Source organism: Cannabis sativa, chromosome 6 (genome assembly GCF_029168945.1).
Source record: "Cannabis sativa cultivar Pink pepper isolate KNU-18-1 chromosome 6, ASM2916894v1, whole genome shotgun sequence".
Lineage (NCBI taxonomy): Eukaryota > Viridiplantae > Streptophyta > Magnoliopsida > Rosales > Cannabaceae > Cannabis > Cannabis sativa.
In genome coordinates, this window is record NC_083606.1 from 69,849,108 (window position 1) to 69,877,039 (window position 27,932).

Below are 27,932 nucleotides of genomic sequence, written 5' to 3' on the forward strand. Positions count from 1 at the left end.
CTAATAAAGAAGTACCAACAATTCTCTATGAAGATAATGCTGCTTGCATCGCTCAACTTAAAGGAGGGTACATTAAAGGAGACAGAACTAAACATATTTCACCAAAATTCTTCTTTACAAACAATCTTCAAGAAAATGGTGATATCGATGTTCAACAAATTCGATCAAGCGATAATCTTGCAGACTTATTCACGAAGTCATTACCAACATCAACTTTTGAGAAGATGGTTCACAAGATTGGAATGCGTCGATTAAAGGATCTCCACGAATGCCAAAATGAGGGGGAGTAATTTCATACTGCACTCTTTTTTCCTTGAACGAGTTTTGTCCCACTGGGTTTTCTCGGCGAGGTTTTTAATGAGGCAGTTATTATGGACATCCAAGGGGGAGTGTTATAAATAGTATTAATTATGTGGATGTCCAAATCTTTTATTTATTACCATTAATGTAATCAACATTCCCTTTTTCTTAGTTTCCCTTTCTCTTAGTTTCTTAATATTTGACTCTTGTATGTGTATAAATAGGAGATCACCTATTGGAATAAAACACTCAGAAAATTCTCATCTCTTCTCTATTTTCTTTCTCTAAATTATAATATTACATAATACTAATATTTCATAACAGTGACTTATTTATAAGGTTTGTATTTTGTTACTTATAGAATTTTGATGCTTAGTATATATATAGATAAGATTTGAGTTAAAAAAATATAATATATCTATATATATATAAAATAATAATAAAATAGATTTTAAAGAATAAAGGGAGATTGCACTTTTCAAGTATTTTTGTAAATATATGAGATTTTATTTTATTTTATTTTATTAAAAAAGGAAGTTCAAAGTATTTGTATAGGTATCATGAGATTCTAAAAATAATAATAAATATAAAAGGAAATATTTTTTCTTAAAAGATTTTTTGTTTTGTTCTCCTTTTTCTCTTTGTTTTCTTTTTCCTTCTACAAATTTTGATTTTCCATTATGATTATGATTTTTTATTATGAAAAATTATGATTTTTTTTATTACTTACCTAAAAAGTTGAAAGCTTTACCAATTCCAATTCAGCTAAAAACTGCTTTTGCAATTTTTTTTCTTTATGTTTTTTAAGGTAATTGGTAAATTTTGTGTTTGGAATGATTAAATTTATCAAAAAGAATTTTTATTTGTTTTACATATTAAAATATTAAACCACTATTAAATTGTGCCATCTAAATGTTTTTGTCCATTCTCTTGAATTATTCACAATCATGAAATATACGACTTTGTTAAGTTTTATCTTGAGGAAATTATATTACATACCTCTATTGAATTATTGTCTTTAATTTTTACTCTCTTTCAAAATCTATTATATTTACCTCTTTTATAATCATAAAACTAATTTTACCCCTATCACTTTCCGATAGTCTTTATTCTTCTCTAATCAAAATTTTACCCTTACTTTTCCACAATTTTACACATCCCTCTCCAAAGAACACAATCTATTATGTTTGAAATTATGTCTTAGTTATTGAGAGCATGTGAAAATAATTTGAGTACAATACTTAGGGGTGTTCATCCGATCCAATCCGCACTTTTTTGGTCAAACAACATCCAATCCGCACTAAGTGCGGATTTCATATTTTGGATCCAATCCGATCCGCATAAGAGTTTAAATCCAATCCGCAATAGTGCGGATTGGATCGGTTATTTTGGATCGATTATTTTTTTAATAATAAATTATTTAATATTTCATAGGAAAAAAAATTAAAAAAAAGACTATTGTTTCTTAATCTCTAATAATAATCTATTTCCATCTCTATTTAGATACAAATTAAACTAATATACATATATATCAATAGATATATACTTATCTTTAGATTTACACTAAAATATATATGTATCTAATTACTAAAATAAATAAGCTAGTGTATATATATTTAAATGTGTATGTGTCTATGTGAATAAGAATTATTTTTCTTGTGTTTTTTATTACAAAATAAATAAAATGCACCAACTCATTATATTACTAAAAAAGATTAAGAAATTAGAAGTTTGTGTCTTTTTTTAATTAATATACATTACATATTATAATTTTTTGAAAATATATATAATTAAGTGCGGATTGGATTAAATCGGTTACTTTTTGAGGTCAAACAACATCCAATCCGCACAGGTGCGGATTTTAGATTTTTCAATCCAATCCAATCTGCACAAGTGCGGATATCCGCATTTTGCGGATTGGATTGGATTGGATTGGATTGGATCGGATACTTTTTGAACACCCCTAACAATACTCATAAAAAAAATTATATTTGAATTAAATTTTATTTAAAAATAAATTTAGTTAATATTTAAAAAAGGGGTATTTTTGAACGTCTCTCAAATATTAATATAGTTAATATATAATTGTCTACCACATGTGTTATAATTTTTTTTTTTTTTGAAATTTGTTATAGCTTCTTTTTGATGTCAATGTAATTTCCTTAAAAAAATAATTTTCAATTATTAAAAAAAATAAAGCATTTTTAATAGATATATTTGAATAAATTAGAGATGAACAATAATTGGAAATATATCTAATGTAGGATGTGGCTATATACATGGGAAACAAGTGATTCGATCCAAAACATGTGACTATGCTTGTTTGGATAATGTTAGGTCTATTAATCACTTTATACCTTCACTATTATTATTGTACACTATTATGACAAGTCATGATCATCACCTCCTATGTAAAAATGTGTTATTTATAACCAAATATAATTTTTTTTTTCTTTTCTTTTTTCGAAAGATAATGAAAAATTTCATTAATATATAGTTAAATCAAACATAGATTAAGGATACAAAATTAACATATATAGGTAACTAGAGTTGTTAACAAAGAAAAGATAAAGACAACCCTAAATGCAACCTCAACTAAAAGATAAAGAAAGCACAAGCAATTAAGAATCCAACAAGTGCAAAGCCAACTAGAGTCACTTTTCAAATGAGCTAATGATAGATCAAACTCACCAATGACAATTCACACATATTCTTCTAAAAGAATTAGGGAAAAAACATACCTATTATCAAAATAAGAAATAACGAGTAAAAGACACTACCAACCATGTAAACTCTTTTGATACTAAAGATCTAAAGTTCACATAATAGAGGGTTAGAAGATACCCAATAATCATCTTGGTCACACAAACAAGAACAAAAAATGATGCCCCCGCAACCAAACAACATATCACAGAATCACCACCATTCTTTCTCGCGATAATATATAACTGCTAAAATAACAGGGTAGTAGAAAAATTCTACTCTTATTTTAACAATGAAGCAAAAACAACAATAATTAACATAAAATATTGCAAGCAACATGGTAGATTTTGAAGACTAGTGTTCCTCTTCGCCCACCCACAACCAATACAAAATGTTAAATACAAAGAAAAATAAAAAAGTTAATTCAAGAATTAGAATTAAGAGTCTTTAGATCAAGGGTTTGAAAAAAGCAACATTTATATTAAGGTTTTTTGTGTGAAAGTGAGAATTTTCTTTGTTGAGAGCATGAAAAATGATGACGAAAAGTTCATTGTTACATTAGAAAATATAAGAAATGATCTTATTTAGGGCCGGTCTTAAGATATATGTGACTTAAGACAAAATTAAATTTTGAAATTCTTATATAAACAATTTAATCATTATTCAAACAATATCACATTTAATATCTCTAAAAAAATAGTAACAAAGTAGAAGTTAAGAGTTGATCCCTTAAAAATGACTCTCTTTACCATTATGCTAAACATATTCTGATATATTCCCTTACTATTTAATATTCATGTGTATACTAATAATTTTTTTTTTCATAATTTTGGGGCTTTGGGCGTTCAGGGGCCCAAGGCACACGCGTTTTTCACCTCACCTTAGGGTTGACCCTAATCTTATTGAATATGTATTGTGTGATACATGAATATATTAATAATACTTGAATATGTTTGAATGAATTATTAGAAGAGGAAATACTCCTTATATAGGAGAAAATTATAACAGAATCACTGACAGAACATTTAGTTATAACTAACCTGATAGTAGATGCAACAACTAACTGAAAAGAACATGACTAGCCTAACCTCTAACTCCTAATACTCTCCCTCAATGTGAAGTTCACAAATTTGTTACACTCATCTTGGTGAACACTAAAAACATAGGATAGAGGTATTAGAAGATCCAAGTGCTACTACGCTGATTGAACTTTGTCTTGGAACTCTTAGTTCTTGAAAGCAATGGATTAGGAGCCATAATGGATCTTCTGGTTAAGTTGGAAATTTTGAATTTGATGGTATTTTTGGCTTGAATCTATTGGTGTTGGATGTGATGAATTTCTATTTGATCTTTAGTCACGTCTGTTTGATCTTTAGTTACATCTAGAATCTCTAGTGCCAAAGAAATAATAAATGTTTTGGGCATGTTGAATCTTGTTGTGATGAACATTTGCTAGATTGTCTGTTGCATATGATTGATCTATAGTTACATTTGTAGGATCTCCAGGGCCAAAGAAACAAGAATCATCTTGGGCAGGTCAAACCTTGTGTTGATGAACATTTGCTGGAGCAGCAATAACTTTTGTGGGATAACTAGTTATCTCAGTTTGATCTCTAGTACCTAAGAACCAATATTTTTGGGGAGGTCGATGATAGGTGAGATAGTACTATAGGGTTTTTAGTTGTATTTATCTGATCTCTAGTTATATATGACGGATCTCTAGTGCCTACAAATTTCTGAATAAGTCAATTACGATGGATTATGGTCAGACCTTCATCGTGAATTACAAAGGTAGACTTGAGATAGCCTGTAAGCATGGCTGATTATTTCATGGATGGAGCATGAGTCATAGTGATCGCCGGTAGTTGATAGTCGATAGAATGGACGAGGCAAGGTAAGAATGAGAGAATGCAAAAAGATGTGGTGTTGCCATCGAAGCTTTGACGAAGATGTTAGGTGTACAATCAAAGTTCCACATTGGCTAAAAATATGAAAGTTCTTGGGTATATAAGGATATACACTATCTCTATTGAAATGAGGCTTTTTGAGAAGGTGCCCAAAAATAAATTCGTGAGGGCTTAGGCCTAAAACAAACAATATTATACCAATATGGAGATAGATGGTGTCTGATGATCCTAACAAGTGGTATTAGAGCTAGATCCCAAATTATTCATGTCAATGAATTGCCAAACAAAAGAGGTGAAGCTTGCTACTAGAGCCATCGAAGGTTTAGATATGATTCGAAGGGAGTTCAAATCTAGCTAGTGAAGAATTCATCTACCTTACTCAAGGGAATCTTGAGTGTTGGAATTGAGATTGTTAATTCCATTTTTGGCATATTTAATTGACAAAAATATTTTATTATTTATTATTAATTTCGGCTGGAGTAACTAAAATGGTTTCCTTATTTTGTGTATTCAAACTTGGAAGGAAAGTTGTTTAGCTTTCCTATTTTTGGAAAAAAGGTAAAATTGGTAAGTTTGGTTACTCATTTCTTTTTTATCGAACCAGCTGGTATTTTTTGATCTTGTGTGAGTTTCCCATTTTCTTAGATCAGATTTCTTGAAGAGAAAAATGGAGCTAAACTTTCCTTTTCTATAAAAGGAAAGTTGTACTTACTGCCCACGATTCTGTAGGTACAGAAACGGAAGTTCCTGGACTGATTGAAGAATTATTTTAGGGAAGTTTCTAGTGGGTTTGGGTCTGGTTCAGACCGTGTGTAAGCTGTCACTAAGGTGTATATTGATTATAAATACACCTTATAGCAGCTAGGTTTAGTATCTCTTTCAAACACTTAGAATTGTATTCATATCTTAAGGAAAGAGTGTCTTTGTTATGTAGAGAAGAGCTGTTCGATTCTTACTCTATTTATTTGTAGTTTGTATTGTCTTGAGTCTGTATTCAAGTCTACAACGAAGAAGAATATCAGTGCACCTTCGGGAGAAGGTATTTACAAGCTTTCGGGAGATTACTTTTGAAGTCTTGCATTGGGAGGATACAAGCACACCTTCGGGAGAAGGATTTTTACAAGCTTTCGGGAGATTTCTTTTGAAGTCTTGCATCAGGATGATACAAGCACACAACCTTCGGGAGATGGTTGTATAGGCTTTCGGGAGATAGCCTTTAAGTCTTGAATTGGGAGGATTCAAGCACTCTTCAAGGTGATCGAAGGGAGTTCGAGCTCTTGGAGTTTTATCAAGATTCAGTTAGTAGGTGGAATACATCAAGCTTGCGGCATACAATAAGAGGGAGTCTATTTATGCATAAGTCAATTACTTTGTATTTTTGATACCGATCTAATGAATCTTATCTCTGGGCGTGGCCCCGTGGACTAGTAACAATTTGAAAGGATTGTTGAAACCACGTACAAAAATCTTGTGTGTTTTTACTTTTATGCACTGTTTATTTTTCTGGGTTTCTATGGAGTTACAGAGTTGTGTTCTGTAACTATGGAAAAACTGTTTTCAGTACCAGTTTTATTATTCTGCATTTAATTAATCACTTAATTAAATAATTAAACTGGGAATATTGAAATACGGAATTTTAGAGGGATTCAATTTTAAATTTTCCAAGGGAGTTGGAAATATATTCTTGAATGGTTGCTCAAGGTTTAGATATGTAATTGTTTGAGGGAAGGAAAAGTGGTCCTTTGTTTGAGGGAAGGATTGTTGGGTGTACAACCAAAGTTCTACATTGGCTAGAAATAGGAAGGATCTAGGGTATATAAGGATGGACACTATCTCCATTGGAATGAGGCCTTTTGGGAAGGTGCCCAAAAATAAATCTGTGAGGGCTTAGGCCCAAAGCGAACAATATCATACCAATGTGGAGATAGATGGTGTCTAACGATCCTAACAAAAGATTCTTGGATTTTTGAATTGTGTCGGGATGATATCCCGTTAGCAAGGAATAATTATCTTCATGGACATCTTGATCATGAAAAATCGATAGAAAAAAAGAATGGACAACGACTTCACCATTGTTGATCAGCGACATCGATGAAAGCTCTTTCTGACACTCTTTGTGGAGTGGCTGCTGCTATCTGTCTGGCATTGGAATTAGCTAAGGAAGAAGGTTACAAGTTTATCATTGTTGAAAGTGACTTTAAGGTAATAATCAATTCTCTAAATGGAGTGGACTTTAGATGAGAAATTGAGAACTATTCCTTATTTTGTAAGAGTATCTTTCCTTATTTTATTGGTTGTTTATTTTGTGATATCTTAAGAACTTGTAATTTTATGACCCATAATGTGGCTAGGTGGGCTTTTACCCATAACTGGTTTGGTTGTTTGCCTTTTTCGTCCACTCCAAAGAACATATTTTGTAATGACCGTGAGGTCTAAACGTTGTTATTTTATATATGAACGCTTCCTTTCAAAAAAAAAAAAAAAAAAATAAAACAGTGCGTTAATTCTATTTTTGGCATCTTTAATTTGACAAAAAAATATTTTATAATTTATTTATTAATTTCACCCGAGTTATTTATTTGTTTTTCATATTTTGTGTATTTGACTTTTATATTAATTAATCTATATTTGGAAGAAAAGTTTTCTAGTTTTTCTATTTATGGAAAATAAAGTATAAATGGTAAGTTTGGTAACTCATCCTTTCTCTATCTATCTAGCTGTGTTTAATCTGATCTTGTGTGAGTTTTCTATTATGTTTATTTCTAGAGGGGAAAATTGAAGCAAGATTTTCTTTTTCTATAAAAAGAAAGTCGCACTTACTGTTCACGATTCTGTAGGTACAAAAACAAAAATTCCTAGGCTGATTGAAGATTTATTTTAGCGAATCGTCTTGTGAGCTGTGGTCTTATTCAGATCGTGTGTGACCTGTCAATAAGGTGCATATTTATTATAGTACACCTTATAGTAGCTTGGTCATGTACCTCTTGTTACATCTTTGTATTTCACTCATATCTTTAGAAAAGAGAGACCTTGTTTTGTAGAGAAGACTGTGTTCATCTCTTACTCTGTTTATATGTATTTTGTACTGTGTTAAGTCTGTATTCAAGTCTGCAAAAGAAGAAGAACAACAGTGTTACCTTCGGGAGAAGGTTTTACAAGCTTTCGGGAGATTGCTTTTTAAGTCTTGCCACGGAAGGAAACAAACACTCTTCAAGGAGATCGAAGGGAGTTCGAGCACTTAAAGTTTCAGCAAGATTCGATTAGAAGGTGGAGTACATCAAGCTTGTAGCATACAATAAGAGGGAGTCTATTTATGCATAAATATTAAGAATTTAATTAAATAATAAATTGATAATTTTAAAATACATAATTTTATAGTGTATCTAGCTGGAAAACTTGATTATATAAGTTTAATTAATACTTTTGCATATAAAAAAAGCTAATGAGGATTTTTACCTTTCAAACTTTGAAATGTACCAAATCATGCCCCTTAAATTTTTCAGGCAGTTAAAATTCTTCTGAACTATTGAGATTGTTAGATTTGAGGAATTCTGTTCAATTTTATTCAATTTTACAAACGCGTTTATTGCCCATGTACTAAATTGTAACCCTAAAATTTGATATCTACTAAATCGTGCCCCCAAATTTGATATCTACCGAATTGTACCCCCAAACTTTGACATGTACGAAATTGTGCCCCCTGAATATTTATTTATGTCAGATTTTCGTTAGTATAATTGGACAAAAGTTCTTCAATACAATAATGTCAATAATTTGCTGGAATTTTTAACAGCCTGAAAAAATTTAAAAAACACAATTTAATACGTATCAAAATTTAGAAGACAAAAATCCTAATTAGCTACCAAAATGGACAATATCATGTTTACCTAATATTTGAATAAGTAATGTTTGTTTTGCTTATTTATATTCTAGTCTTTTTTTTTTTTGTGAAAATAAAATAAAATAAATAGTATAAGAACCCCAAATTGCTTAAAAGAAGAAATATGAGATATCATTTTTTATAATTCTATGTATAGAGAAGCTAATGATTTAAACTAGCAAATATTTTCTTTTGAAGTTAAATATTGCTCATTAATTGTTCATCTCTCTAAATTGCATTAATCAATTTAATCTCTCCACTACGTACAAAATTTTTACATCAAATTAATAAACACCAGTACATATAACATAATTATTATTATATGCTTTCATTCAAAGATTATTCTTTTAATAAGACCATAAAATCCAAAGCACACACATAAGGTCTTATGATATGGAAATTAAATCCAAAGTGAGTCTAAATATATAATAGAAACAAACAAACAAATACTAGAGTATATGAACCCTAGACCCAAACAAATGTTATACATTGAAACCCTAATTAACTATAAATATATCAAATACATAACCCCATTTAGAAATTAAGAAAAAAGGGATCATTTTGGAGTAATAATAATAAACTTTTGCTTATTTTTTCCCCTTTCATTTTCATCATCACCTACCATTGAGATTAGCAAATTGGGCAAACATCGCAGTTCCAGAGTGTTCATCAATGGTCGCTTGAACTTCAGCCGGACTCTTGTTACTCTCCTCTGGTAATGACACTGGTCGATTATCTGTCGCCGGAGTACTCTCTCCTCCTCCTTGCTCGTTTTCATTGGCTTTTCCTTGCGAAAAAGCCTCTTGGAGTTGCAAAGCATACTCTAAATTCCACAACACATCTCCCATAGTGGGCCTATCAACACCGTGCTCAGCGAGGCATTTTTCGGCTGCCTCGGCAAACTTCTTCATGGATTCTGGATTTATAGCTCCAACCAAAAGCGGGTCAATGATCTTATCAAGCAACCCTTTTCTCTTCCATTGCATAGCCCAATCAGCCAAATTGACTTGCTCGCGTGGTAGCTGAGGATTTATAGCTGGTCGAGCACAAAGCGCCTCGAGCAAAACGACACCAAATGAATACACGTCAGATTTATCTGTAAGTTGCTGACGTCGAAAATATTCTGGATCTAAATACCCGAAACTACCCTTCACAGCTGTACTGACGTGGCCTTGTCCTAATGCCACGTCTTTGGAGAGCCCAAAATCAGCAACCTTGGCAGTGAAGTTGTCGTCCAAGAGAATATTTGTCGTCTTCACGTCGCGATGGATGATTCCTTGGGCTGTGCCAGTGTGGAGGTAATGGAGGCCACGCGCTGCCCCGATACAGATCTCGAGGCGTTGTTTCCATGTTAGTGGGGTAGTGAGGGATTTCCCATAGAGGTGGTCGCGGAAGGGGCCATTGGACATGTACTCATAGACGAGAATCATCTCAGAATTCTCGTCGCAGTAGCCAATTAGGGAGACAAGGTGGCGGTGGCGGAGTTTCGAGAGCATTTGAATTTCGGTTTGGAATTCAGTTATGCCTTGCTCAGATTGAGGGTTTCCTCTTTTGACAGCAACTTTTGTTCCATCGTCGATCTCAGCTATGTAGACATTTCCGAACCCTCCAACACCAATTATCGCATTGGCATCAAAATTTTTGGTGGCTTCTTGAAGCTCAGCAAAGGAGAAGTATCTGTTAGAAATAAAATATTGTTGCAATACATTAATATTATATAAAGGAAAAGTATAATAAAAATTTATCAATTTTTAATTAGGACTAATCATCTATAAATTATATAATTTATTAAAGAATGATTAAAAAATAAATCCAATAAATCGTGCTTAAATGAAATTAATACTTATATACTTATATATCACTTATTTATTAATTATTCATAAAATTGGTTTGCTCTCATAAAATAAAAGCTGATTCATTAATATAATTTTTGAGAATATCGACAACATCTCATTAATATATTAATATACATTTTTGTTTTTTTTCTTATATTATTGAATTTGAATTATAAGAAAAAAAAAATTATTCGATTATATAATCTAATTTAGTAGCTTTAAAAACAATTAATCTAGTTTTTAATTTAAAAAATTAATATAATTAAAGAATAATAAATACCTTCCAAGGCCAAGAGTGGAAGAGTAGAAATTTGCTGTCTTATGAGAACCTGAATTTTTACTAGACATAAAACTAGTGTCACCAGCATGTACTGGAAGAAGCCAAGAAGAGAAACTATTCCTCTTTTGCCAATCTTGAGGCCTTTTATGCCACTTTATCACCATTGCCCCTAACCCTACAAAAGCTCCGAACATCATCGCGAACCCGACTGCCGCCACTGTCCCCCGCCTTGAACCCGACGTCTCTTGACGTCCATCCACCCCAAATTCTCCATCCAAACTCTCAACCGTGTTACTCATTTTCATAACCTCCAAACCATTTAATATTGCATTAAGGTCACCCGACCCTAAATTTGATGGACCAATTTGAACCGTTAGTAATCCGTTAGATACAAAAGATGAATTTACCACAATGTCCTTGAAGTATGGGACAGCTAAAGCCCCCAATGTATGTGACAAGTCCAAGTCAGATATAGCTATTTGACCGTTAATATAAACGTTGAAATAAAGATTATTTAACGCTTTACTAACGATATCACAAAAGTGTAGACGGAGAAGGTAAGTGAAAGCTCCATCAACGTTAAAATTCCATGTCACGTTGAATTTTGGGTTGTTAACGCCTGCGTCAGCCATTTCAACTGCGGATGCGTAGACCATTTGGGGAGCTATTAACGGTGTTAAAGCACCTCCTTGTGGGTATTTAACGATAGAAGCTGAAACTACGACATTTTTGGCTAAATTTGGGGATTTTAAATAAACATCGTCTTTCGCCCAAGTTCGACCAAGAGTGTCATTTGAAGATGTTATCAGCGGGCCCCCGACATTGAGTCGGTAAACTGGTTGGAAAGCGAAGTTTGATAATCCGGGATAGTTTCCAACCGGTAAAAGGTTCGATGCAACATCGTTTATGATGTCATCTGGGGCCGAAACAACCTCAATTGCGTTGACAAAAGCTGCTGAATTTTTTTGTGGAGAGAATTTGATTGTGAAACGCGGGTCTGTAGCATTGACCAAATACTCCTTAACAAAAGCTTGATTTGTATTGTTGACATTAAAGCTATGGAGAAGGACGTATTTGTCGGTGGTAACGGTGAAAGTTGCTTTTTGGAGGTCAAAAATGGTGTTGTTCATTGGGAATAGATGGATTCGAACCCAATGCCATCCTGGTTGGGTCAAGTGGAATGAGTAAGAGGCTTCTTGGATGAAGATCCTGGCCGTTAGATAAATTGGAGAAGGGACATCAGCGGCAGGGACAGAGATTTTGAAGTCATCCGCCGCTTGTATGAACTGAGCAGCTTGTGGTTCTGTCTTGAAAAGTCTTCCATCTGGTGAAGTAATTGCTGTGGTTGCCCCACAATCGATAAGAAAATTGTCTTGTGGGATGAAGGCAGCGGCGGGCGCCGCAGCTGAGACTGCAGGGATCAAGACATTAAAGGGTAGGAGGATTAGGACCAGGAGGAAAGCCATCCAGAATGGTAATGATAATGGTAATATTAATAATGAAAATGAAGAAGAAGATGATGATGATGGCGATGAAGAAGATAGAAAAAGATTTTCAGAATAGTGTTTGTGTTTTTTTGTTGGTCTCTTTTCTATCTCCATTCCTTCCTCCCGGGAGAGGAGGTTTGAGCAGAAAGAAAAAAGACTTGTTTTTTTGAAGCAAATGATTTTTAATACTTTTTTTTTTTTTTTGGTTTATTTGGTTATTGAATGTTCGATGTTATTGTTCTATAATAAGGATGTTTTAGTTTTTTCATTAATTTTTTTGTTTAATATGTTAATTGAATGAAGGGCTTTGCATGATCTGAATAGTGTTCATATTCTTTATTTAGTAATGCCATGAAATTAACGGACATAACAGTTTTAAAGTATTTAATTTATTATAATAACTTGTTAAGAACCATTAATTAATCTTCTCTTGCATGTCCTTTAATTTCTTATTCTTTATTGCTATATTTAATTAAAGACAATATCGTATTAATAGTTATTAATAAGACCCTTTGACTTTTTAAACAAGCACTAATTTAATTAAATTATAAAATAAAATTAATTCATGTTTTATTTGATGATTAAATTAGTTAAAAAAAAAATCCATATAAGAAAAAAAATTCCATAAAAAAAGTTAGTTTTAGGTAATTTGTTTTAATTGTTATATTATTTATAATAATATAATATATAGATTAAATATGTGTAATAAACTAATAATATGTAACATATGACAATGTATATTAGTTGTATCTTTTTGTAACATTTGGGAGTTACTTGTTACTATGAGTAACCTCCACCATCATCACCAACATTAAGAGTGTAAAAAGATGTTACACATCTTAATTTGAAATTCTTAATGCAATAGGAGTTATAGTGTGTAGGAGTTACATTTGAGTCCATAACATCTATGTGGGTTATGAGTTTGAATTTCAAATGGTGATGGTATCCTAAACACTATATAAAGAGGTCTAATGTGCTCATTTTGAAGAGATGAAGTTTTCTATCAAGAAATCACTTTGCTAGAAAACCCTAAAAGGCTTGATAATTCCCAAAGCTATTTATTCCTAGAGAGTTCCCTTAGTGCTTAGAGATAGGGGAAATAAGCTTTTGGATAAAAGTGTAATACCTTGTTCAAGTCATGGTGATCCCCACTAATCTACACTCAAGGTTGTGAGTGAGTGTATACATATTTTATATTACATGTATTCTTATCTTCTTCTACATTTTCTTATATATAATATATATAGTATATATATATATATATTGTATATTATGTTGTTGTAACATTTATTTAATCTCTTTGTTGGTCCTTGTATTATATTGCAATAGAGTTGTAATATCTTGATTTTCTTCAATTGTAATAATATCTCTAACAATCAAAAGCTTATCCCTTTTTAATGGAAGAGGAGATAAATCAAGATTGTGAGAATATAAAAATTCTTGCACGAGTAAATGTAAAATGAAGATTCATTAATTTAGAGAAGCAACATTGCATCTCTAGATGTGGAAAATACACTATAGTTTATTTAAATATTTTTTATAAATTAATTTCTAGCTCCTCTTTCTTTTCTTATTTTTCTTTCATTATATGCTTATTCTTTTTAAATAAGAATATATTATAAATAGTTAGAGAAATTGATGTATTGTAAAATATAAAAATGTGCATAACCCTACAAATACATATAATCTACAATAAAAAAAATGATAATTTTAGTGATATATTTTAAAAAAAAATAATAAAAAAATTATTGTGAGTGCTTTTAAAGAATAAATGAGATAGTACAATATTATAGGATTATTATACCATTTTGGATGGAAGATATAAATTTTGTGCTAAATTCAATACAAAATAATAAGTTTGTGATATATTTGATTCAATATTTATAATTGTGTTTTAATATACAAGATGTAAATTAAGAAAAAATATCAATTATTATTGATGGTTATTTAATATTTTAGTAAGAATATACAAAATAATATTATTTACATGTTTTTATTTTTTTTATTTTTACACTTTAAATAATTTTTTTTTTTTTTACATTTTTATAGAATTCCACACAGAGTTCACTATAGCAACTAACAGAGCAACTTAAATCGCAACCTACATAGAAACCACCTGAGAAACTACCAGAGCAACCCAAATTAAAATAAAAAGTTAAAAAATAATATATGAAACAATATTGTCAAAATTATGGTAATATGGTAAATAATATTTTATAATAAGTAAAGTAAAGTAATTGTAAGTTAAATTTAACACAATATTTTTTTTTTGCTGAATCAGATAATTTGTATTGCTTGAAACAAACATATTTACAACTTAATCAGCGCCAACAAGGCTTGAATAATACTCTAATTACAAATATAAAGAATTGAACCAATCTCTCTCTTCTATGGTATTTATCGTATCTAGTAAGTCATTGATTCTTTGTTTCACATTCATTTTCACTTGTTAGAACACACCTTTGCATCGTTTGCATTTTACCATTCCAAAAACAATCATTTCTATTACTTCATATTTGATAAATCAAAGCAGTCACCGTTGTTGCAAAAAATTTCCTCTTGAAATTGGTGCTTTTGGCCCGAGAGATCCATTTGAGCATGGCTGCGAACGGTTTGTTCGAACCATGCCATCTCAACCATGTTTTAATCTCTTGCAAACACATGCTGTTGAAAGAACACTCAAAGAAGATATGTTCTGTTGTTTTAAGGTCACATAATAAACAACTTCCTTCTTGACAAACTTGAAACTTCAACTACTGGCTTATGGTTTGAAGCCTCTTTTGTACAGCCAACCACATTATAAAACTATGTTTATGTATGTTATATCTATTCTAAACTTTCTTATGTCATGAAACTCGATTTAACACAGTATTATATCTTATGTCATATTTCTACATTTGATACATTTTTAGAAATAGAATGATTTTATTTACTTATTAATAAGTAAAATTTACAAAAATATGACATTTATCTGAAAAAGTTATTTTGTGAGAAAAATTAAAAAAAAAATTAAAAACAATTTAAGATAACTAGTAATTAAAGGGGTGACCAATTACCTAACTCCTCAGGGTAACTAGTTACCTTATATTATATTTATCATATTTTCTGTTGTTGTTTTGAATTTTTGCCATTAAATACATGATTTTTTTTTAAAATTGTATTAAAACCCATAAAAATGTGTATTTTTCAGAGGTAAGTTGAAAAATGCCTTTTTTATTCATCAATTCATCAAATTTACCTCTAATTTTATATTTCTTTGAAACATACCTTTTTTCATATGTATTGTACCCAAAATACCCTTACATAAGAGAATCACATGGAGAGTATCTTGAAGTGACATGAGTAAAATTGGTACAATGTTTAAAAAAAGAGGTAAAAATGATAGATTTTAAAAAAGAAGGTAAAAATAAAAGAGGACAATATAAAAAGGGTGTAAAGTGTAATTTCCTCTATTTTTCACTATACGACCCGATCTCAAGCATGGCCGATTCTAGACAAATGGGCCAAGTGTAAAATGTGTGTCTTTGTTGGTGGCTTTGAATTGGGCTCTTGCTTTTGGGCTTTGTTTGCAAATTGTTAAATCACATGAGGAACTCTAAAATATAAAAACTTTATAATATTAGAAGAAGCAAAGTAAACTCTATTTTTTTTTTTTAATTTATAATGTAATACAAAAGTTGGAAGTAAAATTGAAAAAGTAAACTTTAAGTGATATATTGTAGAAAATAGGGATGCACATTTTTCCCACGGGATGGCCCCGCAGGGACCCGCCCCTAATGGGGCGGGAATTCCTCGTCTAAATGGGGAACGGGGCGGGGACAAGAATTACTTTTTATTCCCGAATGTTAAATGGGGCGGGGACGGGGATCACACTCCCCATCTCGACGGCGACCCGTTTAGTATTTTATCTTATATTTTTAGTAATATTTTATATTTTATAATTTATGTTTGTATTTTTTTAGTATATTCGTATCTTTTTTATAAATTTTAAGTTATGTTTTGGATAATAATTAGTTTATTGAATAATAGTTAATGTATAATATTTTAATTTTTATGTATTTTAATATTTTTACATATAAAAAATTTTATTATAAACTATATTTTTTTTTATTAGGGGATTCTCCGTCCTGTCCCCGCCCCCATCAGGGGATTCCCCGCCCCATCCCCGATGGGGAATAAACGGGGATGCGGATTAAGATCCTTAACGGGGATGGGGACGGGGGAGCACTCCCCACCCCGTGTGCATCCCTGGTAGAAAAGCTAACAAAAGTGCTCTAAAATTGTAAATGCTTTTTCTAAGTGAGGTTAATGACCTAAGTTTTTATTAGATGATATTACAAGTTTGATATTTAGTTTTTCGAGTGTGTATAATCTATACTCATCCTTTAACAAATATGATCGCACATAAATAGATTATTGAGGGTAAAATTTTCTTATATTTTGATTTTATAGATTTAATTCATTTAATTTTATTTTTCGTATTAATTTTTTTTTATGAATTTGAGAAGCTGGTTAGATATAACTATTAAATACTAAATGAATTATCATTGTTTTAGTTTCTAGGTTGTATTATCACGTATAGATAGATGTACACAATGATAACCTAGTTGATATTTGATATAACAGATGTTTTAAATTTATAAAGAAAAGTAAACTTAAGGAGGTTTCGTTACAAAAAATAAAAATAAAAATTAAGTGTATAAAAATTAAAACATAAAAGAGTTTCACTGTCATTTACCCCACATAAATTAGCCTCAATTAGACACAAAGTTTGCCTATGAATTATTTAAATTGTATGCAGGGCCGACACAAGCATTAAACTCAATTTTTCTAAAGCCTATTTTTTTCAATAAAAGATAAGAAAAAGCCTATTTTTTTAAAGGGTCAAATTTTAAACTTCTGCACAACACCCCAAAATACTTGAGCATGCCCAAATTGTATGACATTCTGATTATATTTTCAATAAAGTTTCACCATCACAAAATGAAAGAAAAACCTTTTGTAAAATGAAAAGAAAAAAGAGTAAGATTTAATAAATTTATTAAAATAGTTGTGGGTAGGTTTATAATTTATTAAAGAGTTGGGCTGTAAGTGTTATTTATCCAAATTTGAAGGACTAAAATGATAATTTTAATTTATTATTAATTATTATAGATGGGCTTTGCCTTGAGCTCTACTCAGCTTAACCTTTCTTTCACTTATTCTCTTCTCTAAAATTTCTTCCTTACTTTTTCTCCAATCTCCAATTCCGGCCAATCTCCGATGTCAACCGAATCGGAAGACGTTGTCCGACGTCGCACCGTCACCACAGAGTACCGGAAGAAGCTTCTCCAACATAAGGAGCTCGATTCCCGTGTTCGCGCAGGTCAGATTCGAAAACCCCTTTTGCTTCAACAACTCGAACCCTAAATTTTTTTCTTTCAAAATTTATATTTTTGATTCCGTTTGGATCGTAAAGTATATTGTTTTAGATCATTGGTAACTCATTTTGGTAGAAAGTATCGAAATTTATTTATATGTATGATATGTGTATATATTTATGGAAAAGTAGTATTGAGAATTTTGGCAAAATGGGAATTTGAGATGATGGTGATGATGGGGTTTGTGAAAATGTAGTGAGGGAAAAGTTGCGGACTGCCAAGAAGGAGTTTTGTAAAACTGAAGATGACCTTAAGTCGCTTCAGAGCGTTGGGCAGATCATTGGTGAAGTTCTTAGGCCTCTTGATAATGAACGCTGTAAGTTCTCTCTCTTATCTATATATGTGTGATTTTTATGTGTATATTATGTGGATTAGGTTAGGGAATTGCCTGAGGTGTTTTACAATTGTGGTAATTGGGATTATTTTCACTTGAATTGGTGCAGTGATTGTGAAGGCAAGTAGTGGTCCTAGGTATGTTGTTGGCTGCCGGAATAAAGTGGACAAGGAGAAACTAACTGCAGGAACTCGAGTTGTTCTCGATATGACTACATTGACTATCATGAGGGCTCTTCCACGTGAAGTAATTTCTTGCTCTTATTGGATGTGTTTGATTAATTCTGTGTTCTATTATATGATGAAGAGCTGTGTTTAATGGTTTAATGTCTTTGTCAAAAGATTTTTCTCAATTGACTTGTGGTTTTTAAACTTTGTTTTACAGGTTGATCCAGTTGTATACAATATGCTTCATGAAGATCCTGGTAATGTTAGCTATTCTGCTGTGGGAGGACTTGGAGATCAGATTAGAGAGCTTAGGGAATCTATAGAGCTTCCTCTTATGAATCCTGAGCTCTTTCTTAGAGTTGGAATCAAACCTCCAAAGGTAAATTTTTGATAACTGCCTCGCTGAATCTTTCTTCAGCTGATTAGAGAAAGAGTATCTTGGTGTTAATATCAGTCCTTTTTTCGGTTTAGGGTGTTCTTCTATATGGACCTCCTGGAACGGGGAAAACTTTGCTGGCCAGAGCTATTGCTAGCAATATAGATGCTAACTTTTTAAAGGTTGGTTTGGTTCCTTGCTTCTTTTATTAAAAATTGTATTTGTAGTTGTATTTTTCTTCCATGGAAATGGAATATTAATGTGCCTAATTTACTATATGGGCCTTTAGGTTGTATCCAGTGCCATCATTGATAAGTATATTGGTGAAAGTGCAAGATTGATTAGAGAAATGTTTGGCTATGCTCGGGATCACCAGGTAAGGCTTCATTAAATTGAGCCTTTTGACTTTGTGTATTCTCATTTTAAAACAATAGTAAAATGATTTCTTCTACTCTTTGTGTAGCCTTGTATCATTTTTATGGATGAGATCGATGCTATTGGTGGGCGCCGATTCAGTGAAGGGACTAGTGCAGATCGTGAAATTCAAAGAACACTCATGGAGTTGCTTAATCAACTAGATGGATTTGACCAGCTTGGGAAGGTATACTGGATTTCCCCCTCTCATTTATTCAAACTTGAGTTATGCTTTTATCTCATCTTTTAAACATTTTCTAAAGTTATTATACTCAATATTATCACTTAGGGACTTTAGAAGGCCGTGTTGATTTTTTGCTTAATTGATGAGAGGTTTTATCTTAAACTGGGTGTTTTAGGTTAAAATGATCATGGCAACAAACAGACCTGATGTTCTGGACCCTGCACTTCTCCGTCCGGGGAGACTTGACCGGAAAATAGAGATTCCGTTACCTAATGAACAGTCAAGAATGGAAATTTTGAAAATTCATGCTTCTGGTATTGCCAAACATGGAGAAATTGACTATGAAGCAGTTGTGAAGCTTGCTGAGGTTAGCTGAGTTTAGATGCTTTTCTAATGGTGATCGGTAATTTTAAATTGTTTGACTGATTGTATTTATCTCTTTGTTCCAGGGATTCAATGGGGCTGATCTCCGAAATGTTTGCACTGAAGCTGGGATGTCTGCAATTCGTGCTGAAAGGGACTATGTCATCCATGAGGATTTCATGAAGGTAGAGTAATTTTTTTTTAAGAAACAAGTACTATTTTATTGATTTAACAACAAACATTCCCAAAGACCCTTACTTATTTAAAAAGAGAATAAAACAAATTCCATGCTTTCTAGCAATAGAACAATCCAAAGTTCAACTCTCTACAAGGCATGCTCCAGCTGATTCTCCTTTTCTTGAAAAATCATGCCGTTCCTGCCCAGCCAATTAGACCACATAATATCCAATATTCCATAATTCCAAATTAACTTTCTTTTTGATTATAGTCACTTAGCCCGCATTAAGGTAGAATAATGAACATAGTTAACTTCTAATTAACTCTTCCGGACAGCCAGTTCTATGAATTATCTTTCCCTAACTGTTGGCATGGGCTATTAGTATCTTATCTGCTGCATGTAGAAGCTATTATGTACACTGCTCCATCTATATTCATTGTCTAGGCAAGGATGGTTCTGGTTTGTATTGTTTTTAATTTTTTTTTCTCTTGCGCAATCATCATAAGCGCCAGTCCTATCCCCCTTCTTGCACATCCCTGGTTTTTCACTATTTCTTCAGAGTGGATAAATTTTATGTAGAGATATTCATGTCTAGAGCTGTGTCGTTCTTGTTTCTTCGTGCAATTGCAAATCAGTTTCCAAGTATGTTGTTCTTTCCAATCATTGCATCAATATGTGCCAATCTCTAATTATGTTGCATGTTGTTGATATTTCAGGCTGTGCGAAAATTGAACGAAGCAAAGAAACTTGAATCCAGCTCCCACTACAATGCTGATTTCGGAAAGGAATGAAGCTGAAATTTAATCCACTAAAAAATTGAACAAAAAAGTCGGAACTTAAAATAATCTGGCAGTTGGATTTTTCCGTTCTTCATAACGAGAAGATGCAGATGGTGGCAATGCAATACATTTTCTTCCACAATGTGCCACCAAACTCTGGTTTGGTATATGGATAAAACAGTTGATTGACAATGTTCTTCTTCAAATTATCATTTTGTAGTTCAGCTATATAATTGTCAAGCTCCCAGTTGTGTGTTTCCTTATTTATCATTAAAACCCATTATTTTTCAGTCTTCTAGTGTTAGGTTTTAACATTATCCACCACTGAGACTTGTTACATTATCAATTTTAATTTTTTTTTACATACATCCAAAGTGACAATTTTATTGTTCAGTGTTTGAGGTGTATAAATGAACATGACAATAAAATAGTAAGTAGTGATAAGTAGTAACCAATACTCATAAAATACATTATATGCAATTTTTTTATGAAGTATATTTGGGGTTCTTACACTGTAATTTGATAAAAAAATATTTATGTGTGTGATTATTAAGAATAATTGGGATAAATATGAAATATGAAAAGCCTCGTACTCGGCAAGAGTGCTTATAAATATTTAAAAAAAAAGAAAGGGGTTTGGTCGTGGTTCGAATTTTTGGAAGGAGCTGTGGAATGTGAAGGTTCCACCAAAAGTAAGTAATTTTCTATGGAGGGCAGCTTCAGGTTCGCTTCCTACTTGTTTTCAACTGAAGAATAGGCATGTTCCTGTTAATTCTATATGCCCTTTGTGTAACGCTTCAGATGAAACGATCTACCATGCTTTGGTGGGGTGTGATTTTGCTCGTGCGTGCTGGCATAAAACTATGGTGGACGTGGGCAGCACTTTGAGTGACACTTTCTGCAATTGGCTGTTGGTTTTGTTCAGCCGTGGTAGGCAGGAAGAGATAGAGGAAGCCGCGGTTGTTAGCTGGTTAATTTGGCGTGCCCGTAACGACTTTGTTTGGCAACAAAGGAGTCGTACTGCTCCAAATGTGGTTGCCTCAGCAAGAACTCTGCTTGATCAATACAAATCCGCTCAAAAAAGAAAGAATCTTTCTTTGTCTCCGTTGATTGATGGGAACCGTGTGCTTGAGCGTTGGACTGCACCTGCTATAAATAAGATCAAAGTTAATGTTGATGGCGCTTTGTTTGAGCGAGAATGCCAGTTTGGTTTTGGTTGTGTGGCTCGAGATTCCAGCGGTAATTTGGTAGAAGCTTACACAATGGGAAAGGTGGGGCGGGTGCAACCTGAAATAGCTGAAATTGTTGGCATCAAAGAAGCTTTAAACTGGATTGACCGTCATTCGTGGGGACAAGTGATTTTGGAAACTAATAGCTTAGTTTGTGTTCAAGCCGTGCAAAGCCAAATTAGTTTGTCATCCTCCTTTGGTCTTTTAGTTCATGATGTTCGTACTTTTCTCTTATCTTTAAATAATGTTGAGTTGTGTTTTGTCAAACGATCTGCAAACAAGTTGACTCATGTTTTAGCCAGGGATTCTTGTTTCTCTATAGGTCGTGTGCTTCAGTTGGAGGATTGTTACAACGAAGTACGTTCTATTGTTATTAACGATTGTTAGTTAATAAAGTTGCTAGGCTAAGTTTATTCAACAAAGAATATTTGGGATAATTATTGCACCTCCAAGTGTAGGGATAAATTTGAAGGTTTACTGATTTCTCATCTTGATAATACGCCTAATGATATTTTACTCTCATTTAGAGCATTAGATCCTCTTTTATCTCATACTCCTAATGTATTGGTAAAGCATGTTTATAGGAAAGCTAATGTAAAAACACACAATATAGCACATTATGCATTAGGACTAAATAAAGAGAAAGTTTGGAATGCTAATATTCCAAATTAATTATCATTCTAACTAGAACTTTATTGCAATTCAATGGATGTTACAAGTACCCAAATGATTAAAAATTATAAAGGGTAAATACTATTTTGGACCCTGTATTTTGCAAAAGTTATCAATTGGACCCTCTGTTTTGTTAAATGACAAAATGGACCCTGTATTTTCTAAAATGGTACAAATAAGACCCTAAATTGATTTTTTTTATCAAAATAAAATTTAATTATAATCCGATCTAAAAGTATTATCACAAAATTGTTTATATTTTCTATATCTGTTCGTATTAGGAATTGTTTTCAAGTTGATTATATTAAAAAAAAAAATTGTCAAAAATTAAGCTCAAGGTCCTATCTTTACTATTTTGGAAAATACAGAGTCCATTTTGTCATTTAACAAAACACAGGGTCCAATCAATAACTTTTGCAAAACACAGGGTCCAAAATGGTATTTACTCAATTATAAATTACTAAATTTATATTTTAATAAAGCACAGTTTATTTACTCAATATATTAACCAAAACTTATTCTTTTTGAAATATTGACTTTTACAATATACTAAATTTGATCACTTTTGATTTGCGGCTGTATTTCAGTAAAGAAAATATATAAAGGTAGATATGTTAAAAAACCAAGAAACAAGTTTTCCAAAGGAACCTTTTTTTTTTTTGGCCATTAGGGGGTCAAGATAATATGTCCTTGCAAATTGTTTCTTGATGTACATCTTCAAATAGAATTTGTCAATTTTAGTTCTTTCCAACTAAACTCATTTATTCAGAATCAACCAAGGCTTTTCTGCTAAGATCTCTACAAATTTATTTGAAGCAAGGCCAATCTAAACCTTATCGCCATTGTAGCAACTCCAGAGCTTGCTGGTGAATCTGTTTATCCCCAGCTGCAACTACATTAAAATCTGTAACAATGTGATTAAAGTCGAATTAGAAAACGGTACAATAGTTGATAAAGTCAATTAGAATAAAATAAAGTTGACCCTCAAGAATACATACTTGTTGCATGTGAATTTGGGGAAGCTTCCCAACTAAGTTCTTCTCCTTTCCAACCAGTTATGACACCTCCAGCGCCTTCTATCACCGGTATGAGTGCAAGAATATCGTATGGCTGATAAGAAGAAAAATACCATTTGGTTGGTTATACAATGAAGCTCTCTTCTACATATGACTAACACCCGAAACTAGAGAGTATTTTGTTATTTTGAAACTAGTATCTGAAAACCACATGTCTGACCATTTGAGAAAATTCAAGGCTCTATTTTCGCTGTTTATATTTGAAGTAAATCTACCAATTAGGAAGAAAACATACCATCCAATTCAGTTAAAAAAATACATGCAAAACTGAAAATTAAGTTATGCATGCCGATCATTCCTGTTGTATGGAAGTTAGTTTAATAAGGCAAACATATATAGGAGTAAGTGTTTGACATATCATGAAAGCAATAGAATTACACCAGCTTACATGGAGACCGGATTCAACAACAAGATCCACATGACCGGATGACAGAAGAGCATAAGCATAGCAGTCGCATCCATATAGAGGTACTTTCACCTGTAACAGCAGTATGTTAGATTACCAATTCGTTCATATGGAGTTACGAGACAGGTAGTGGAAATGTTAGCTTTTGGGCTCGGTGAGTATGATATAAGGCAGGGCGGCGGTCAGTGTGAGGGGATGTGTGGTTTGTTGTGTATTGAGCTATGCTCTTATTTGGAGAGACCCTATCTTCTTAATATCAGTGTTATAATGTATTCACTCACAATTTATAAAGAAATCTCTCAGCTTTGTGTTTCACCCTTACCGAATTTGTGTTCTTCTAGCTTAGTTTCTATCACAGTAATTATAAGAAAGATCGAGAGCAGAAAATTCAGCTTAGAAAACACAGACCTTGTTTCTCACACGAACAAATGCTTCTTTTGCCTCTTCTTTGAATAGATGAGGACTTGTAGTGTACCTATAATCAACGCAGAAAACAAGTTCGCGATATGAAGTATGAACAAGGAATCAAATGATTTATTTTCTGCAATACAGCCTCTAGTTTAAAGGGGAAGATAATTAGAGTGAAAAAGAGCAAAACCTACATATATGCTTGTGAAATATTTGCACAAGAGCGAGTGGATACTTCTTCTCCATTTAGTGTAGTTTTCCTTCCATTTATCCCAATCCATCTTTCTCTTAAAATAGGCTGATCAATTACACCAAGAATCTGGAGTGGAAAGACAAGTTATAGCTACAGTGAAAAGAAAGGAAAAGTGAACTACCTAATCGAAACTGATAGCACAAACACACGAAATAGATACTGCCAACTGACTAAAGTTGTACTGAAGAAATCTTTCCATTTTCGTTCTTCTTTAAATAAAATTTTCAATAACAAAAAGAAAAATCCATGGCTTTGAGAAAAAATAAATAAGAAGATAATACACCTTTAATTAGGGACACGAATGATATTATAACTCATTTAGTGTAAGCATAGGTGATTCTTACTGGTTTACCCTTATGTAGCAGAACAATGAGTGTACCGAAGACAGGTTTTCCTGAACAGATGAAAGTGCAGATTCATTGGAATTTAATAGAGCTTAAGACCAGTACGAACAATTTAACAAGCCAAAATGTTTTTTTTTAAAGAATAAAAATAAATAAAAACACTATGTATTTACCAGTTATAAAACTTTTTGTCCCATCTATTGGATCTAAAACCCAGACATACTCTGAATCTTTCTCTTTGCACCTCCACCCTTTCTCTTCTCCAAAACTGCAATTACAACTCGATCGTCAACACTTTCAGCAACAACTATTAATAAAATAAAACTCGATAACATTATGTGAGACATTCAGCATTCAAACAACTATATATTCGACTTGTTTCATAACTAGTATGATAAAAGACACAAGAACTAAAAAATCTACATAAAAAACTATAGCACCGCTGATCTTAATCTAATATAACCATATTATATCACATTTAGGATTTATCAAATACAGCCTGAAATTGGAAGGGTCTGCAATGATGTCCTAAGTTCTAATCATTGAATTACACCAATTTGATTCGAACTAAATAACTTACATAGCATGAGATGGAAAGTTTTTCAATATAATAGATACCATAGATTCCTCGGCTGTTTGATCCGCAATAGTTACAGGACCTGTAGTGAACCACATAGAACATCTGGTTAGTCACTAAAATCCACTTAATAAATAGATATACATTATTTAGATTATGTGAATGCAGTTGATTTTGAAGCATTTTTAGAGCAGAAATTCTAGGCTTAGTACCTGTATTTGCTCTCTATATACCTGGTTTATCTGGAAATCAAATCGAAATAAGGAACTACTTGAAACAAGACAACCCAGTTAACTCTTTTCTTTATGAAACTCTTTCAACCTCAACAATATGGAAACTTTGAAATCACTCGAATTAAGCTCTCTATATTCAATCTCGAATTTCCTACTAACTCATAATAAGCTCTCTTTATTGAAAGCTCAAAAGAATTTCCCATTCCTCAGTTAGACCATTCATATGAAAGGCCACATTCTACATTCTCAGTAACCAAATAGAGCCAACAAACGAAAAAAAAAAACAGGATCTTTCTTCCCACCGAAATGTTAAATCTTTTCCAACTAACTCAATAAAGCTCTCTCCAAATTGTACAACAAAAGAGAAAAGTTCTGATGAATTAAAATGATGAGAAATTATAAGTAATGTATTATTCCCACATTATGAGAAATGTTTTCTCAGCAAACAAACAAAAAGACTTACTCAAATCTTCCTTATCTAGAATCTCGAACTTGCTACGAAAGTATTTTCGAAGCACAACTCCAGAGGCATCAGCAGCCTCATTAGCAACCTCAGCAAAGCGATCAACATCGAGACCCCAGGAAAGAGCTTCGACTCCATTCGAGAGCTTCGAATTACAGGCCATGGAGATGTTGGCTCCACGAGTGAGTGAGAGGGAAAGGCAGCCTCCCCTAGTATCAGTGAAATTGAGAGCTGAAGCACTTGAAATGGGAATGGGAGGTGAAAACAAAGTGCTGGGGAAGTATCTGGCTGTGGTGGCCGTCTGAGAAAAGCACTGAGAAAGCATGGTGGAGACTAAAAAAAATTCATTCAATCACATTTTCCATTTCCAAAATTGAATCTTCATCAAACAAACAAAAATGAAAATCTATGATGATTGAACATAAAGACAAGTTCAAGACATTACTGTAAATGTTATAATATGATTGTTTAAAATTCTCATTCAAACGCACTAATGATCTTAGTAACAAATCAACTTCATTAAAGGGCATTAAGCACTAATAATTCCCCAAATTACTAATCTTTAATTTAAAAAAACTAAAAAATGGAAGCAAGAAAACACATTTTACCAAGGGTTTTAGATAAAGGACACCATTGATTGTTGCCAGTTTGATTTGACAATATTATTCAATCTAAGTATACAGAGCATACATATCACGAGAGTTTGAGAAAAGAAAGAATACTGAGATACCTTTGAGTTGAGGATGAGGAACGCCGTCGCCGACCGATGTGAGAAACTCCGCCACTACGATGAACTCACTGAGAGAGAGAGAGAGAGAGAGAGAGTTCAGTTTTGGGTCTTTTTTTTGGGCCCAAAGGCCCATTAAGATCTTCAATGATGATCTCTTTTAGAGGAAATTACACTCTATACCCTTTTTATATTGTCATTTTTTATTTTTATCATCATTTTTAAAGTCTATCATTTTTACCTCTTTTTTTAAACATTGTACCAATTTTGTCCCTGTCATTTCAAGATATTCTCCATGTGACTCTCTTATGTCAGGGTATTTTGGGTACGATACATATAAAAAGAGGTATGTTTCAAATAAATATAAAATTAGAGGTAAATTTAATTAATTGATTAATAAAAGGGGTATCTTTCAACTTACCCCATCCATTTACTTCCCAACAACATATAATAAGGGTCATTTTCAAAAATAACATTTTTTTTGGTTAAAAATACGATATTTGTATTAAACATGTCTTGGAAGCCAGTTACAAATGGTAGGAGGATTTTTTTCTAACCAAAAAAAGCTCATCGTCTAGTCAAAGGACATGTTTAGCCAATTTATGAGCTGCAAGTATTAAAATTACGACTAATATGAGAAAGAGATGTCTCTAGAAGTTTAGACAATAATACCTTAATGTTGTCGAGATACTTGCAAGCCTTGGTGATGTTGTCGAGATGCTTGCATGTATGCAAGCCTTGTCGAGATTCTTCCATGTAAGTTTGCTGAGATGCTTGCATGCAAGCCTTGTCGAGTTTCTTGCATGCATGCTTGTCGAGATGCTTTCATGCATGCTCGACAAGATGCTTGCATGCATGCTTGCCGAGATGCTTGCATGAAAGTCTGTTGAGATGCTTGCATGCAAGCCTTACCAGAATGCTTGCAAGCTTGGCTTCT

At 32.5% G+C, this 27,932-nt stretch overlaps 3 protein-coding genes across 5 annotated transcripts; 1 reads left to right on the forward strand and 2 right to left on the reverse strand.

Moving 5' to 3' along the window:
- Positions 1 to 9,115: 9,115 nt before the first annotated feature.
- LOC115694758 (probable receptor-like protein kinase At4g39110) lies at positions 9,116 to 12,685 on the reverse strand. Its single transcript, XM_030621849.2, has 2 exons — positions 10,906 to 12,685; positions 9,116 to 10,467 (listed from the first exon to the last, which is right to left on the reverse strand). Exons 1-2 carry the CDS (start codon positions 12,504 to 12,506, stop codon positions 9,405 to 9,407), a joined length of 2,664 nt encoding a protein of 887 aa, XP_030477709.2. The 5' UTR covers positions 12,507 to 12,685; the 3' UTR covers positions 9,116 to 9,404.
- A 4,859-nt stretch (positions 12,686 to 17,544) lies between these two features.
- On the forward strand, positions 17,545 to 20,967 carry LOC115725232 (26S proteasome regulatory subunit S10B homolog B). The gene is made up of 10 exons (XM_030654678.2): positions 17,545 to 17,757; positions 18,009 to 18,128; positions 18,256 to 18,392; positions 18,531 to 18,692; positions 18,785 to 18,871; positions 18,979 to 19,065; positions 19,153 to 19,290; positions 19,463 to 19,654; positions 19,737 to 19,835; positions 20,545 to 20,967. Exons 1-10 carry the CDS (start codon positions 17,655 to 17,657, stop codon positions 20,617 to 20,619), a joined length of 1,200 nt encoding a protein of 399 aa, XP_030510538.1. The 5' UTR covers positions 17,545 to 17,654; the 3' UTR covers positions 20,620 to 20,967.
- A 2,175-nt stretch (positions 20,968 to 23,142) lies between these two features.
- LOC115695844 (bifunctional phosphatase IMPL2, chloroplastic) lies at positions 23,143 to 27,150 on the reverse strand. 3 transcript variants are annotated; one of them, XM_030622931.2, is made up of 10 exons: positions 26,999 to 27,150; positions 26,269 to 26,601; positions 25,576 to 25,654; positions 25,169 to 25,263; positions 24,996 to 25,045; positions 24,593 to 24,717; positions 24,399 to 24,465; positions 23,973 to 24,062; positions 23,507 to 23,618; positions 23,143 to 23,412 (listed from the first exon to the last, which is right to left on the reverse strand). In XM_030622931.2, the coding sequence occupies exons 1-10, from the start codon at positions 27,129 to 27,131 to the stop codon at positions 23,342 to 23,344; spliced, it is 1,155 nt and encodes a 384-aa protein (XP_030478791.2). In that variant the 5' UTR covers positions 27,132 to 27,150; the 3' UTR covers positions 23,143 to 23,341. The 3 variants fall into 3 exon arrangements, with proteins under 3 accessions (XP_030478791.2, XP_030478794.2, XP_030478793.2); XM_030622934.2 differs by having other exon boundaries at positions 26,269 to 26,581; positions 26,999 to 27,136; XM_030622933.2 differs by having other exon boundaries at positions 26,269 to 26,647; positions 26,999 to 27,081.
- Positions 27,151 to 27,932: the final 782 nt, after the last annotated feature.